At 45.6% G+C, this 16122-nt stretch overlaps 1 protein-coding gene across 2 annotated transcripts in view; it reads right to left on the bottom strand.

The window, feature by feature from the left end:
* Positions 1–11476, bottom strand: part of MECP2 (methyl-CpG binding protein 2) — a 50373-nt gene extending 38897 nt beyond the window's left edge. The window contains exons 1-2 of one of the 2 annotated variants that reach the window (XM_070291898.1): positions 11295–11470; positions 6060–6183 (exon numbers count right to left, since the gene is read on the bottom strand). In XM_070291898.1, coding sequence (XP_070147999.1) covers positions 6060–6085 — 26 coding nt within the window. In that variant the 5' untranslated portion in view covers positions 6086–6183; positions 11295–11470. Of the gene's footprint in view, positions 1–6059; positions 6184–11294 lie in introns of both variants that reach the window. The other variant, XM_070291897.1, reaches the window with a different exon arrangement.
* Between the last annotated feature and the right edge of the window lie 4646 nt (positions 11477–16122).

Here is a 16122-nt window from a genome sequence, read left to right as displayed (position 1 = left end):
GCCTATCTCAGAAGCCTGCTTTGATTTCTTTCAAAACTAAAAATAAAACCTTCGGACTGCTCTATTAATAAGTCTAGAAAATGGATGCCTTTTTTTTTGTGGAAAGTTTTCACAAACAGCGAAATAAAAATATCTTCTCAGTTAATAGAGCCGAGGAATGTAAACATAAACCAGATGTCAATCCTTGTTTCTCGACAATTCCATTCTCCCTCAGGGCTCTGGTGGGACTTCAGTTGTAAAGATGTTTCCACAGCACAAGGAGACAAGCTAAATGAATGAAGGGCTGCACACAGCAACACGGCCCAGGCTCAAAAGCCAAGGGGCGCGTAAAAAGCACTAGCTGCAGAATGTCACCTGCGGTAGGGCATCGTCCTGGGAATTCGCAAAGTACTTTCGAAGGTTATAAACTGGCCTGTGGAACACGGCACAGAGCCTGGCTGGGGAGTAGCCTCATCACCTTCAGGGGATGGACAACCTCTCGGTCTCCAAGATCAGGGAGGAAAGGAAGGTTTGAGGAGGAGACATGGAACAGGAGCCCCTGGGGTCTGATGGCCTCCAGAACCCGGGGGTTGGGGGGACAGGCCAGGTGGCCGGAGCGCCTGCCACCACCTCCTGGGGCTCGGGACCCTCTCAGAGTGAGGCCGCTGGAAGGAAGACCGAACCTATTTGGCACAGCTGGGCCAGCTGGGTCTGCTCTGCCACCAGCATCCCTGCCAGCGCAACTTCTCTGAGACCCCCGCCGCCCCATCCTCCCACCCTGAACTCTCCGAGTTCTCTCCCGTCCGAGCCTCCAGACACGTGACCCTCTCCTCTGCATGTGCCTCCTCCTGGAATCTAACGGTGCCTTATCATTCAGGTCCTGGGTAGTGGGGGTCGCTTTTCAAAGAAGTCTCTCCCCTGACGCTACCCAGGAGTCCAGGTGGGATCTGTCTAATGTTTCCGTGCACTCTAAGTGGCCATTGTCACCTTTAGCCCCTTGTAAAATAAAGGTGTATTGGCCTGTTGTCTTTTAAACCAGAAAATCACTGAGTGTATGAACAGTCCTAGCATCTAGGGCAGGAACTGACAAATAACAGATGCTCAATTAGTCCAGGCTAAGTGAAAAAAGGACTGCAATAGAAAGAGTACCACAGTCACTGAGAAACAAGGCGACAGCAATATGGTCCTGAATACTTTCAGGGTATTCCTTATGATGTCACAACACAAACGAGAGAGAACGTTCAGCAGCTGTGGGCGCTCTTCAACCCTGAGTCCCAAGGAGCCGCTGCAAGTTAGAACGGTACCAAAATAAAAACACTCCATTTTCTTCAAGATCCACAAATGAGAACAGGATGATGTTCTTGCCAAATAAAGGGTCCCGTCTCAGCTCCTCTGTTCACATTAGGTCGTTAAATGGAAGCTTCTGAAGTTTTGCTTTCTCATGCTAACTGCTGAAAATGATTTCTTCCTACCCGAATAAACAGCTCTGTAATCTCTACAAATTTCTGCTTATCTACTCAAATGTAGTTTTTTTCCCCTCTAAAACCACGCAATTGGAAGGCCATCCTTGATTTAGCAATATCTATCAAAGTTTAAAATGCATATATCCTTTGACCCAGCAAGTTCCAGCTTTACGAATTTCTCCTACAGATAAACTTAGCTGTGAGAAATGGTATAATATAAAAGACTATTCACTACAACAATGAAATAGAAAACACTGGAAACATAAATATCCATCAAGAGAAAATCAGTTAAGAAACTATGGTGTATCCATAATGGACTACTACCTCAACCCTTAAAATGAGTGACATGTCTGTACAGAAATTGATACCACACAAGCATCGAAATATATTAACTAAAAAGAGCAAACGGTGCAAATGCGCACAGTGTTTTACTATTTGGTAAAAAACTACACACATAAGACATATACGTAAACACATATAAAATATATATGTGTTTATATAAACACATAAAAATATATAATAATATGAGGTATCTAGAATAGTCCATTTCATAGGAGACAAAGTAGATGAGCAATTGCCAGGGGCTGAGGGAGGGGAAAGAGCGGGGAGTTCTCATTTAATGGTTATCATTTTAGTTTTGCAAGATAAAAGGGCTCTGGAGATACACACACGGTGGTGATGGCTGCACAGCAAAGAGAATGTACTCAGTGTCACTAAACTGCACATTGAATAGTTAAAACAGAAAATTTTCTGTTATGAACATTTCACAATTTCAAAATTACACACGCACACTCACAGATTTATAAGAAACTGATAATGACGGTTGCCTTCAGGGAGAAATGGTTGTCTGAGGACAGGGTGGCAAGGAGATCTTATACCATGTAACCTTTTATACCACCTTTTTAATGCTGTACTGTTATATATGTATTTACAGTAATCATTAAAAAACCTCAGCCTTACACAAGAAGCCTTTTCCTTAATCACATGTCACTTATGTCATTTCTTTAAGTCAAAAAGAAATTAGGATTCCACTTCAGTTTTGAGGGTACTTATTAGATTTAAATGATGCCAGCCACAAAAAATTACACTTGTTCCCCAAAGATCACATTCACCAAAACCCTGTCTTTATTTTTATCAGCTATTACAGAAAGCTTCAAAATCATCATAGAAGAAAATTACCATTTTTATCAGTGCCCAACTTTTATTCCATCACAACCAAGGCAGTTGAATATAAAACTATTTTAACAGCAAAAAGCCCTCATCATAAATCAAGACACAAATCAGCCCGCAATTATCCAAGTTAGAAAACAAACTATGCTTATGTTGCAGTCTACCCTATGGCTCCGACTTCCGTGTCAGAATTTGAAACACACACATGCACATATACACCCTCTGGAGTCCTCCTAGTTTATCTAAAACCTACTTTTGTGAAGATCCGCTATTTTCTTGAGTCTTCTGGAATGGGCACTGGAGTCATGCAGCTGGTATCATGACCTCTGTCGCCTTCCCCAGTACCCCACGGCCAGTGAAGAAAGCAGCACGTGCAGGGCCCAGCACCACCCCTGGCTCAAAGCAGGAGCAAAAATATTTGTTGGATGAATGCATAAACCATTATCTGCTAATGGGCTTGCCCTCAAGAGCCTCACAAAGACAAAACTTCAGAAAGAAAGAAGTAAAAGATGCTCTGTTCACTTGAAGTCGGCATAAGATAAAGGTGAAGACCAGAAAGCTATGACATACTGGCTAGCTGGACTCGAGACCTTATCCCATCCCAAAGTTAAATACAAAAACAAGTATTCCAAATACTGTACAGAAAACATAAGACAATGAAACTATATGAATCTTTTGCATGTATCAAATATGTATGTATGAATATAGCACATCATGAAGTTTTTTAGGAAGAAAGAAAATCTAGATGAGTATCGTCATATCACGTAATAAAGAAAAGTCTCTGCATGATGACAGAGAATTAATATCCTTAATATATTAAGAGTTCTTATAAACTGACTTGAAATACCCTGATGGAAGAATAAACGCAAGACACCAACAGGCAATTCACAAAAACCAAATACAAATGGCCAGTGACCACTGACGTTCAGCCCTAGTAATAACCCAAGAAACACACATTTAAAAAGGACATCCAATTCTGGGAGGATATGGGAAATACGGGAAGTAGCACTTGCTAAGATTGTCATGGGAAATGGGATAGACATTTTGGAAGGCGACGTGGTAAGTACCCACCGGCAACTTCAAGTCTAGGCAGCCATTCTTCAAAAGGACTGGCACCTGAGGACATTCAATTCAATAGCATCTTTAATAGTGAACCATCAAGAAAATCAAAAGGGGAACACTGCATGACAGTACATTAGCACCAAACCACTCTTCTATTTAACAGAAACGAGGCAGAGAAACGTATCACATGGGTAGATGTCAAATACGTACCATGCAATCCTTATTTTGTCAAAAACACAAATGGAACATATTTGCAGAGCCTGAGAAGAAGAATCAGAAGGATCTACAGTACGCTATTAACGGCAGTTACTTTGGGTAGTGGGTGTGGAGAGTACTGGGAGCATTTGCTTTTTTACTGATATACTTTAAAATAGTTTGACTTTTCTTTAAAAAAAAAAGCATGTATTGTTTTTTATAATTTATTAAAAAGGAAAAGAAAAGTAGTAAGAGACCAAGTACTTATCTATTAAAGACATTCTGTCCTTTGAGAATTCCCTTCAAAGCTCCCTGATAGCTCAGTTGGTGAAGAATCTCCCTGCAATGCAGGAGACCTGGTTCGATTCCTGGGTTGGGAAGATCTGCAGAAGGGATAGGCTACCCACTCCAGAATTCTGGCCTGGAGAATTCCATGGACTGTATGCTCTATGGGGTCACAAAGAGTCAGACACAACTGAGCGCCTTTCACACTCACACTCACTTCAAAGTCCCTTGAAGCTCAAATGGCTGTGTCTCTCCAATTCACAAGTAATAAGAGATATTTTTAAAAACATCTCTTCCTTTCTACATTGTTTAGAAGAAACTGTACAGAGTTGCCACCGTCTGTTTTATGAAATCCATGTGCAATCAGAGAAAAAGACTATTAAAAACATCAATCACCCCTTCAGGCCTAATATCTATCAGAAGAAACCCATTCACTGCCTATATTACATTTCATCCACATGGTTTCTGAGACAACGCACAAAGCAGCAGCCACACGACTCCCACCAGCATAAATACGTGGCGTACAAAGAACGTCCTGTCAGCAGGGCCCAGAGCACACCCCGCAGTGGTAAATGGGAATGACAATTTAAGTCATAGGATCAGAAGCGGAACCAAATTTGTGACTTGGAGGCAGCATGATGCTCTTCACTTCCGTCTACACCTTTTCTGCTCCTCCACCCAAACTCTCTGCCCCTCACTCAGCCCCGAAATGGGCCAAGATGGATGTCCACACAGCTTCAAACTGAAGCATCAGAAGCCGCTAGAGAGATACAACTAAGTGCACAATTTGAGGGGGTCAGCTGGAATCCTGAGGACCGCATATGTGTAAAGTCACGTGTTTTTCTTTGGAAGAGAAATGGAGAAATCAAATTAGAGTGTTCAGTCTTACCACACGGGATGTTTGCAATCCGGATGTCAAAACATCAAATGTGGATGTGGCCTCCAAAAAAGCTTAAGATATTGAGCCTGCCAGTTTAGAAATGAAGGAACCATTCGATCTGACCAAATTCAAAGGCCAGGTGGTGGTGCCCAAGCACCCGATGTGTGGGTGACAGGACCCCTGCATGGCAGACTCAGAGGGGCTAGCTCCCCAGCTTCTCAAAAGGCCTTCCTCCTGCTCTAGAGTCTCAAGAGCCCAAAGGGCCTCAGGGTGCTCTCTGCTGCCCCTGTGGGAGGTGTGTGGCATGCACACGCTCAATTCCCTGGTGGCTCAGACAGTAAAGTGTCTGCCTGCAATGCAGGAGACCTGGGTTCGATCCCTGGGCCGGGAAGATCCCCTGGAGAAGGCAATGGCCACCCACTCCAGTCCTCTTGCCTAGAAAATTCCATGGATGGAGAAGCCTGGTGGGCTACAGTCCATGGGGTCACAAAAAGTTGGACACAACCGATTGACTTCACTTTCTTTTCTTTCTTTCTGCTATCTGGCCACAGCTTGCAGAAGGTCGTCCTTCTAGGGGACCACACGTGGGTTCCCATATCTGCAAATGCACCACCACCACTCGCTAATGTTGACCAGGAAGTCATTTACCCAAGACCAGAACAAACAGAGCACTACGCTGAAGGCTGCTAGGTGAGAGCCAGAGCAGCCGGTGAAGAGCTCCACTTAGCTGACCTGCTTGAAGGTGAACTGAAGGGGCAGGTCACCAGTTCCAGCTCTAATCTGACACCCGCCCCCGGATCATACCGTGGCTACCAAGGAGCCTTAACCCAACTGACCTTTCAGGGCTCAGGGAAGTGACTTTTTTTTATTATATGGCACAGTTTGGCACCGTATGTCTTTAGTCTTTGGGGTACTTTGATAATGGTTCAAGAGTAGTAGATCTTGTTTGATTCCTTTTTTTTTTTTTAAAAACAGATGGCCAAACCAGGACATATACTAAAAAAAAAAAAAGGAAGGTTACTTACCTGAGCCCTAACATTCCAGCTACCATGGAATCTTGTTGGAGCTGGTCTACAGAAGCAAGATGTATTCTGGGGAGTCACATGTCACATCAAAGCAGGAACTGGTGAGTCTGTATTTTTATGGAGCCTAAAACAAAGAAAATCGTAAGTTGAAAGCCCCCATTGTGCTGCACGACCTTTTTCCCAGGGCTATTTGGGACATTTTGAAGATACAGACAAAGTACCATGCTATTTCCCAGCTTACCTAGCTAGAAACAAAGGATACACTGAAATTTACTGCCAGATAACACACAGTGCTAAAGGAAAGATTCATGAGTGTTAGAACTGACACTATCACAGGTCTTGTCACCTCTGAGGGACATTCTGTCACTAAAACGTACAGTTAGGAAGCGATCTCCAGTAAGTATTTCAGGCAACATCTCATACAGAAATATCCAGAGACAGAAGATATATTCCAGAGAACACGCAACATCAAAATGTCATCCCAAGAACACATGAAATGCAGAGGCAAAGTATCCTGTCATTTGCAAGCAGCTGAAGTTGCAACAAGCTGCTGTGACATCATATAAAAAGGCTTTAGCCAGGAGAGAAAAAAAACAGGCGGAACCAACAGAAACCAAGTACCCCGGGAGATCCTAAGCCATCCTCAGACATACACAAGACTGTTTTTGAGCATTCACTTTTAGGCCTCTGATCAGTAAAATGTTCAATAAACTGAGTTAACAGTGTGATACTTTCTCTTTTGCCTTTGAACACATGTTCAAAGAAGGTCTTCCGCCACTATACTTTTCATCAAGACAACCATCACTTCCTTGTTAAAACCTCAACCGCCTCATATTAGCTAATTGCTGATATCTTGCCGGCCCAAGAGTTGCACTTTTATCTTTAGACTAAAAAAAGCCTAGCATGTACAACTTAAGAGACTATTCACACAAGAGACTATTCACACAATTACTCATGTAATCAAACTCAGAAGTGCAGCACCAACCAAGTCTTTTACTGCTGGTCTGGAACTACCAGGATGGTATCTGGAATTATCTATTGAGGTGCAGTGAGGCCTCAGAATTCCCTTAAACAGTCGAGTCATAGAACGCTCTAAAATCTCAGAAGTCAAAGTCACAGTATTACTCAGGTTTGCTGGGCTTAGTTGCTCTGTCGTGTCCGACTGTTTGCAACCCCATGGACTGTAGCCTCCTGGGCTCTTCTGTCCATGAAGATTCTCCAGTAAAGAACACTGGAGTGGGTTGCCACGCCCTCCTTCAGGGGATCTTCCCAACTCAGGGATCAAACCCAGGTGTCCCACATTGCAGGCTGATTCTTTACCATCTGAGCCACCAGGGAAGCCCGTCAATACTGGAGTGGGTAGCCTATCCCTTCTCCAGGGGATCTTCCTGACCCAGGGATCGAACCAGGGTCTCCCGCACTGCAGGTGGATTCTTTACCAGCTGAGCTATTACTCAGTTAGCTATATAATAAAAATCAAACCGGCATCCTGGCTGGGAGGCCCTAGAAGAGCCACAACTTTTCACAGTTGCCTTTTTTTTTTCCTTGGTAAATTGCATTTTTATTTGTAAACTGAGGGACCTAAACTAAGGTTCCTTCGAGCTCTGAATTTAAGATCTCTGATAACTCAAGATTTCGTGGAGAAAAAAAAAGAGCCAGCAAATGAGAGCACTTAGGTGAAGACCCAATACAGCAGTGAATTGCAGGTCTATATATATGTATATAGAGTGCCCCCAGCTCTTACGCACCAAAGCCTTTCTAAGGCTTGATCCCGAGAGTCCAGACTTCTGCAGTATAACAAAACAGCTATGCTCAAGACATTCACACACCAGCAGAACCAACGTTAACTGTGCCTTGAAGAAGTGAAAAAGGCCAAGGCTTTACTCTAACAGAATGGTCACAACGCCTCTTAAATATGGGAGTGGCCATGCCCTGCTCTCACTCTGCCCCCCCCCCCCCCCGCCTCGACACCATGCCTACCATCAAAGAGGTAGAACCAAATATTTTAAGCAAAGGCGTACAAAGCAAGCTTTCAACAGGAAGGGGCTCCATGCCAAAGAAAGGCAGAAGAGACCAGGTAAATGCAGAAGAGCACAACTTTTGTGTCAGTGAGTCCAAGGAAAAGAGACTTTACATCCATCCTACCCAAACTGAGGTAAAGGCACATTGGTGACAATGACAGTTTGACTGGAAGGCACTGGTACAGAAGCACTGAGAACAAGGTCCTCCAACTGGAGCAGTAATAATGCTCTACCCAAGAAAAAAAGGTTGTCTGCCAGCCACACAAGGCTGGTCTGCGTGCGCATCACCAACAAAGGGTGGGGAAAACAAACAGGTGTCTGCCACGCTCCCTGGAACCACCAGTCTAGGACTATGTTTTACCCCCTCTGTGCTTGAAACACTAGTTACTGCAAAAGTCAAACCCTTTCTATAATATTCTTCTCATAGATAACTCGGGCAAGCTGGCCACAAACTGCTCTTAGCCAGTTAAAAGATTTTCACTGATATTCACCTTTACAAAAGATCACGGGTTCCAGGAGACATCATTTATCATGTAAATAATCCCGGGCAGGTATATTAACAGTGGAAACCGCCCTCCAGGAAGGAACTAACACTTTTCCATCGGCTCTTCTTTATTCTAGGTTCAAGAAGCAAGGTTCTCATTCCGTCTCCACATGGGGGAAGGGGTATTCAGGAGGAGGATATCATCATATTGGACTCCTCTAGCCAATTCTTCTGTCAAATTTCACAGCGTGCCTCCCCATCCCACTAGATTCAGCCACAAAGAGGCAGGGCCAGCCAGCAAACAAGGGCTGTGGCTGGAAATCGCAAATAAAATGCAAAACAGTACTCGAACCCTCTTGCAACATAAGCAGCACAAAAGTTGGAGTATGGTTGGACTGCATCATGCTCTGTCAGGTGAAACAAAGACCTGGGATTCTAGGTTGCAAGCATTCCAGGCAAATTTGTAACAACAAAAATGAGTATGGTGTGTACTGGCAAGAAAGCCATAGAGAGTTTCCTCAAGCTGTTAGGACACCATGACTTCAGATGCCACCAGGTACTTTGCAGACAAACTATATTCTGGAGGCTGTGGGATAGGGATATGATGGAATAGCTCACTGGAAGGGCACCCGAGGTGGCTAACGCACTGACAATGATGGGAAACGAAATAGAGCCCTTGCCGGTCACATCTGAGACTCAGATGTACAAACCTTGGAATCTTCGTTAAGTGAGGCTTGTGTATCTGTGTGTGCAGACAGGAATGCACCTTAGTGATCAGCCCCCTCGCTGACATGCCACGAATGGGTGTTCTGTGGCAACTTATTCAATCAACTCTACACCTCTGAGACTGATTGTGCCCTTTAAGGTTCTGATACGTCCGGGTAAAAAATGAAAGCAAATTTTTTCCTAGGTTCCAGGACTAGGATTTAGAAGTCCTTCAAAGCCCATAAATAAATCTATTTCCCTAAATCTCTAGTGGAAATTCCCAAAAGACCTAAAACTAAAAACCAGATTTTAAAAAAACATAAAGATTCAGCATATTTCAAAGGACCCAAGAGGTTAATGGCATTCTTAGTTGAAATCGTTCAGATGCAGATGAAAATTCTGACGGTGGAACCCAAATTTCTCCTGGATAGCAACTGCCTGTTAATAATGATTTTTGCTACCAAGGCCGATATATGCTTCATTTTTGTAATGTAACAAAATGCCTAAAATTTGCCAGAGTCCTCAAGTCTTAAGCCACTCAGCCTCACAGGCCAGTAGGTTCGGTTCTGTGATCACCAACCACCCACAGAATTCTATGCTACCATCTCACAATTTGGGGCACTGATCGGCACAACAGAGACACAACTCTGAATGGCTTTGCAGCCCGTTCCTGTTCCTGAAAAACGAGAAGCACACATCTGCCTGACCATGAGTCAGGAATATCAATTTTGTGGTGGAGCCCATTTCGGCTGTGACCAATCCACACCGAACACACTCACAGTAGAAGCGACGGCCACAGAGGTGTATTCCACAGCCAGCCTTCCCCGCCCTTGGAATCCACACTTAGCAAGGCCATGAACGGTCTCCTCTGTGAAAGCAATCTTTTAAACTCTTCACCATGACCTTAAGTCTTCAGTGCAAAACCACAAAAAACATTGCCACACCACTAATCAGTCACCTGAGTTTCAGTATGGGTGACTCAGAAGTAAACTAGAAAGAAAATAAACTTTCAGGGACCAAGCGATGGGCACCCCGGCGATGCGGTGAACTTGCCCCATCTGGTACTGGTGATCTTGAGCCGGGCGCGCTCCGGGACTATGGAAGCCCGTCACAGACTGAGTCCCACTCCACTTATGTAACTGGAAGATCGCCGGCGAAGCGGGGCGGGCGGGGGGGAAGGATGGGAGGGCGCTCGTATTCTGAGGCCATGCCCCCCCTCCCCGCAAACGCCCTGGGAGCGTGCTCCCATCGAAGCGCTACGGGTGCTGCCGGACACCCCGTCCCCTCCCCACGGCTCCTGATGGCAACTATCACCGCCTCTTTCTGATGAGCTCTGGGGCCAAGAACACAATGTCTAGTGCCTTTTGTGGGTGGACAATAATTCCCACCTACTTGTTCTTGCTAGATGCGAAAGGAACTCGCTCGCGGCGGGGACGGTGGGGGGGGCAGAAAGTCATGGAATGGGCGAGAAGGAGGGGGAGGCAAAGCCTGGAGATGGGGGCGACTGCCCAGGAGCCCTTGTGGCGCACTCTCCCGACGGGAGGAGAACTGCGCACGCGCGCCAGTGGGGGGGGCCGAGTAACGGGAGAGGGGCGCGCGAGGGAGGGAGACGGGAAAGCGCGAGCCAGGGAGAGGCCGGGGGCGCGGGCGCGCGACGGCGCCGCGGGCCCGAAGCCCCGCGAAGGGCACGACGCGAGCGCAGCCCCGACAGGCGAAGCCCCGGCGACAGGGGTGCCCGCGGGGCCGGGGGGCCGGGATGCGCGCCGAAGGCGGGAGGGTGGGGGGAAGCAGGCAAAGGCAGCCTGAGGAGGCCGCGCCGAAGACGGTCACCCGCAAGTGCGGGTAACGGGTCGCCGCGGGGGGGGGGGGGGTGCCGTCACCAGCGGGAGGGGGAGGGTAGAGAGGAGGGACGCCATCCGCCAGCCGTGTCGCCCGACCCCGCGGGCCCCTCCCGCGCCACGTCCCGCCCCTACCCCCCGCCCCCCAGCAAGGGTCCCCGCCCGCGGCCGCGGCGGTCCCACTCACAGTCTCTCCTCCTCGCCTCCTCCTCCTCCTCCGCTCGGCGCGGCAGCGGCGGCGGCGGCCATTTTCCGGACGGCTTTTACCACAGCCCTCTCTCTGAGAGGAGGGAGCGCGCGCGCCGCCGACGCCGAGACCCCGCACGGCCGACGTCGCGCCCCGCCCTCCCGGCCGGCTTGCGCACAGCTGCACCTGCGCGCCTGCGCCCCGCCCCCGATGCTTCAGCGAGCTGGCGCGCCATTGGATGTGTTGGCCGGGGTGGGGCGGGGCCTCGGTGGCGACGCCCCCAATTGGCGGGACTCGGTGTCCGTTCCGGCGAGGGAAAAGGGGGCGGACGCCCCGTCTAGCTGCCGATTGGCTGCCAACGGCCGTCATTTGGGGAAAAGAGGCGGCTTGGGCGCCGAGGGGATGGTTTAGTGGGCGGAATTTGAATATTAAGGATTAATAGGCCTTTGCGGATGCTGGGGCCAGGGAAGGCCTAGGTTCCGGATGCCTGTTTGCGCGACCATCCCGGGCCCTTGACCTGCTGTCCGCAAACACACAAAGTACATTGCTATAAGCCTCCCGCAACACCCGCATTTTCTCAGTATCACCACATTCAGTAGAAGCAGCAAAGTTGCCTGACATTGTTCCAGACAAGAACCTTGGGTTTACGAGGCCTACCGAAGGCATTCTTTCATTTGAGCCTACCGTATGCCACACTCTCAGAGGGGCAGGGAAATAACTGAACAACGAATTGTAGCCTTCACCTTCTTGCAGCTCTGGTGGGGCAAGAGGGTGCATGCCAAGGCTTGCACGAAACCTGTCATGGTTGGATGAGATGGTTTGGGGTGAGTGGGAAGAGGGGGCAGTGGAAACACAAAGAAATAAGCGCTCGGCCCGGAAGAGGTGATTTGGGACTTAAGATCCAATAATGCTGGTATAGAAAAATATTTAAGAGTATGGAAAAAGTTTTAGCTAGTGAGGGCTTCCCTTGTGGCTCAGCTGGTTAATATCCACCTGCAATGCGGGAGACCTGGGTTGCATCCTGGGGTTGAAAAGATCCCCTGGAGAAGGGAAAGGCTACCCCACTCCAAGTATTCTGGCCTAGATGGGGTCTCAAAGAGTCAGACACGACTGAGTGACTCATTTCACTTCACTTTAGCTAGTGGAGTGTTCAGGATAGTACTGTCTGTCAAGGCGACTTTACTCTGATTCCAGCTATCATCCAATCCATCCAATGCTCTTTTTGCTACTTCTTCAGTTAAGAAGGAACCGTCTGATTCTGATGTGATTCCCTACCCCACCCCCATTCATTTATTAAATCCCTGTTATGTACCAGGCACTGTTCCAGGCTCTGGATGCAGAGTACTGAATAAGACACCAAATTAACATTCTTGTAGGGGAAGATTCAGAGTGAACATACAAAAAGTATAAAATAAAATGTCACATAGTGATAAGAATTTGAGGTAGATAAAGCAAGAGTGAAAGGGGTGCTATTTAGATGTCCACCGGCTTTTGCTCTCATTTTATTCCCCCATAGGGTTATCTATGACCAGTGTCTTCTCCTGGCAAAACTCAGTTAGCCTTTGCCCTGCTTCATTTTGTACTCCAAGGTGAAAATTGCCTGTTACTCCATGTATCTCTTGACCTACTTTTGCATCCCAATCCCCTATGATGAAAAGGACATCTTTCTCTGATATTAGTTTTAGAAGGTCTTGTAGATCATAGAACCAATTGACTTCAGCTTCTTCAGCATTAGTGGTTGGGGAACAGACTTGGATTACTGTGATGTTGAGTGGTTTGCCTTGGAAGCAAACAGAGATCATTATGTTGTTTTTGAGATTGCATTTCTAACTCTTTTGTTGACTGTGAGGGCTGCTCCATTCCTTTTAAGGGATTCTTGCCCACAGTAGTAGATATAATGGTCAACTGAATTAAATTCACCCATTCTGGTCCATTTCAGTTCACTGATTCCTAAAATGTTGATATTCACACTTGCCATCTCCTGTTTGACCACACCCAATTTACTTTGATAAATGGACCTAACACTCCAGGTTCTTATGCAATATTCTTCACAGCATTGGATTTTACTTTCGCTGAAATCAGATTGATTATATTCTTTGCAGCCAAAGATGGAGAAGCTCAATACAGTCAGCAAAAACAAGACCTGGAGCTGACCGTGGCTCAGATCATGAGCTCCTTATTGCAAAATTCAGATTTACCTTGAAAAAAGTAGGGAAAAACAATAGGCCATTCAGGTATGATCTAAATTAAATCCCTTATGATTATACAGTGGAAGTGACAAATAGATTCAAGAGATTAGATCTGATAGACAGAGTGCCTGAAAAACTATGGATGGAGGTTTATAACATTGTATGGAGGCAGTGACCAAAATCATCCCCCCCAAAAAAATACAAGAAGGCAAAATGGTTGTCTGAGGAGGTCTTACAGACAGCTAAGAAAGGAAGAGAAGCAAAAAGCAAAGGAGAAAGGGAAAGATATACCCAACTGAATGCAGAGTTCCAAAGAACAGCAAGGAGAGATAAGAAAGCCTTCTTAAGTGAATACTGCAACAAAATAGAGGAAAACAACAGAATGAGAAAGACTAGAAATTTCTTCAAGAAAATTGGAGATACAAAAGGACTATTTCATGCAAAGATGGGCACAATAAAGAACAGAAATGGTAAGGACTTAACAGAAGCAGAAGAGATTAAGAACAAGTGGCAAGAATACACAGAACTGTACAGAAAAGGTCTGAATGACTCAGATAACCACGATGGTGTGGTCTCTCACCTAGAGTCAGACATACTGGAATGTAAAGTCAAGTGGCCCTTAGGAAGCATTACTACAAACAAAGCTAGTGGAGGTGATGGAACTCCAGCTGAGCTATTTCAAATCGTAAAAGATGATGCTGTGAAAGTGCTGTACTTAAATTTGGAACACTCAGCAGTGGTCACAGGACTGGAAAAGGTCAGTTTTCATTCCAATCCCAAAGAAAGGCCATCCCAAAGAATGTTCAAACTACCGCAAAATTGCACTCATTTCACATGCTAGCAAGGTAGTGCTCAAAATCCTTCAAGCTGGGCTTGAACAGTACATGAACTGAGAACTTTGAGATGTTCAAGCTAGATTTAGAAAAAGCAGAGGAACCAGAGATCGAATTGCCAACATCCATTGGATCATGGAAAAAGCAAGAGAATTCCAGAAAAACATCTGCTTCATTGATTACGACAAAGCCTTTGACTGTGTGGATCACAACAAACTGTGGAAAATTCTTTAAGAGACAGGGATACCAGACTATCTTACCTGCCTCCTGAGAAACCTGTATGCAGGTCAAGGAGCAACAGTTAGAACTGGACATGTAACAATGGACTGGTTCTAAATTGGGAAAGGAGTACATCAAGGCTGTATATTGTCACCCTGCTTATTTAACTTATATGCAGAGTACATCATGGAAAATGCCATGCTGGATGAGTCACAAGCTGTAATCAAGATTTCGGGGAGAAAGATCAACAACCTCAGATATGCAGATGACACCACCCTAATGGCAGAAAGTGAAGAGGAACTAAAGAACTTCTTGATGAGGGTGAAAAAGGAAAGTGAAAAGGTTTGCTTAAAACTCAACATTCAAAAACTAACATCTTGTCATCCAGTCCCATCACTTCATGGCAAATAGATGGGGAAAAAGTGGAAGCAGTAACAGATTTTATTTTCTTGGGCTCCTAAATCACTGTGGATGGTGACTGCAGCCATGAAATAAAAAAAGCTTGCTCTTGGAAAGAAGGCTATGACAACCCTGTGCTTGCTAAGTTGCTTCAGTTGTGTCCAACTTTTTGCAAACCTATGGACTGTAGCCCACCAGGCTCCTTTTTCCATGGGATTCTCCAGGCAAGAATACTGGAGCAGGTTGCCATGCCTCTCTACCCAGGGATCGAACCCATGTCTCTCATGTCTCCTACATTGGCAGGTGGTTTCTTAATTCCCAGCACCACCTGGGAAGCCCTATGACAAATCTAGATGGCGTATTAAAAAGCAGAGACATCACTTTGCCAACAAAGGTGTAGAGTCAAAGTTATAGTTTTTTCAGTAGGCGTGTATGAATGTGAGAGTTGGACCCTAAAAAAGGCTAAGCGCCAAATAATTGATGCTTTGGAACTGTGGTGCTGGAGAATAGTCTTGGGAGTCCCTTGAACTGCAAGGAAATCAAACCAGTCAATCCTAAAGAAATCAACCCTGAATATTCATTGGAAGGACAGCTGCTAAAGCTGAAGCTCCAATATTTTGGCCACCTGATGCAAAGAACTGGCTCATTGGAAAAGACCCTGATGCTGGGAAAGAATCAAGGCAAAAGGAGAAGAAGGTGGAAAAGGATGAGATGGTTAGATAGCATCACTGACTCAATGGACAAGTGTTTAGCAAACTCTGGGAAATAGTGAAGGACAGGGGAGCCTGACATGCTGCAGTCCATGGGGTTGCAAAGGGTCAGACACGACTTAGTGACTGAACAACAACAATTCCAATCATAAATAGAAAAGAAAGAGTTCCTTCAAACTTATTTTATGAGACTAATATAATTACTATAACAAACCAATGAAAGGATGACACAAAATATGGAAATGGATGTAAAAATTCTAGACAAACTGAATCCAGCAGTATATATTGGTATATCCTAACCAAGCTGAGTTTTATTCTAAGACTGCAAGGATGGTTTAAAATTAGAAAATCAGACTTAACAAATTTAAGAGAAGCAAATTATATGACCATGTCAATATATGCAGAAAAAGCCTTTGATAAAATTCAATACCTACTTATGATAAAAAGAAAATTAACAACAACTTAGAGAACTATGAAT

The sequence above is a fragment of the Ovis canadensis genome, chromosome X, assembly GCF_042477335.2.
Source record: "Ovis canadensis isolate MfBH-ARS-UI-01 breed Bighorn chromosome X, ARS-UI_OviCan_v2, whole genome shotgun sequence".
NCBI classification, from domain to species: Eukaryota; Metazoa; Chordata; class Mammalia; order Artiodactyla; family Bovidae; genus Ovis; species Ovis canadensis.
The sequence above is the reverse complement of the archived record's forward strand: the minus strand, read 5'-3'. Positions and strand labels throughout refer to the sequence as shown.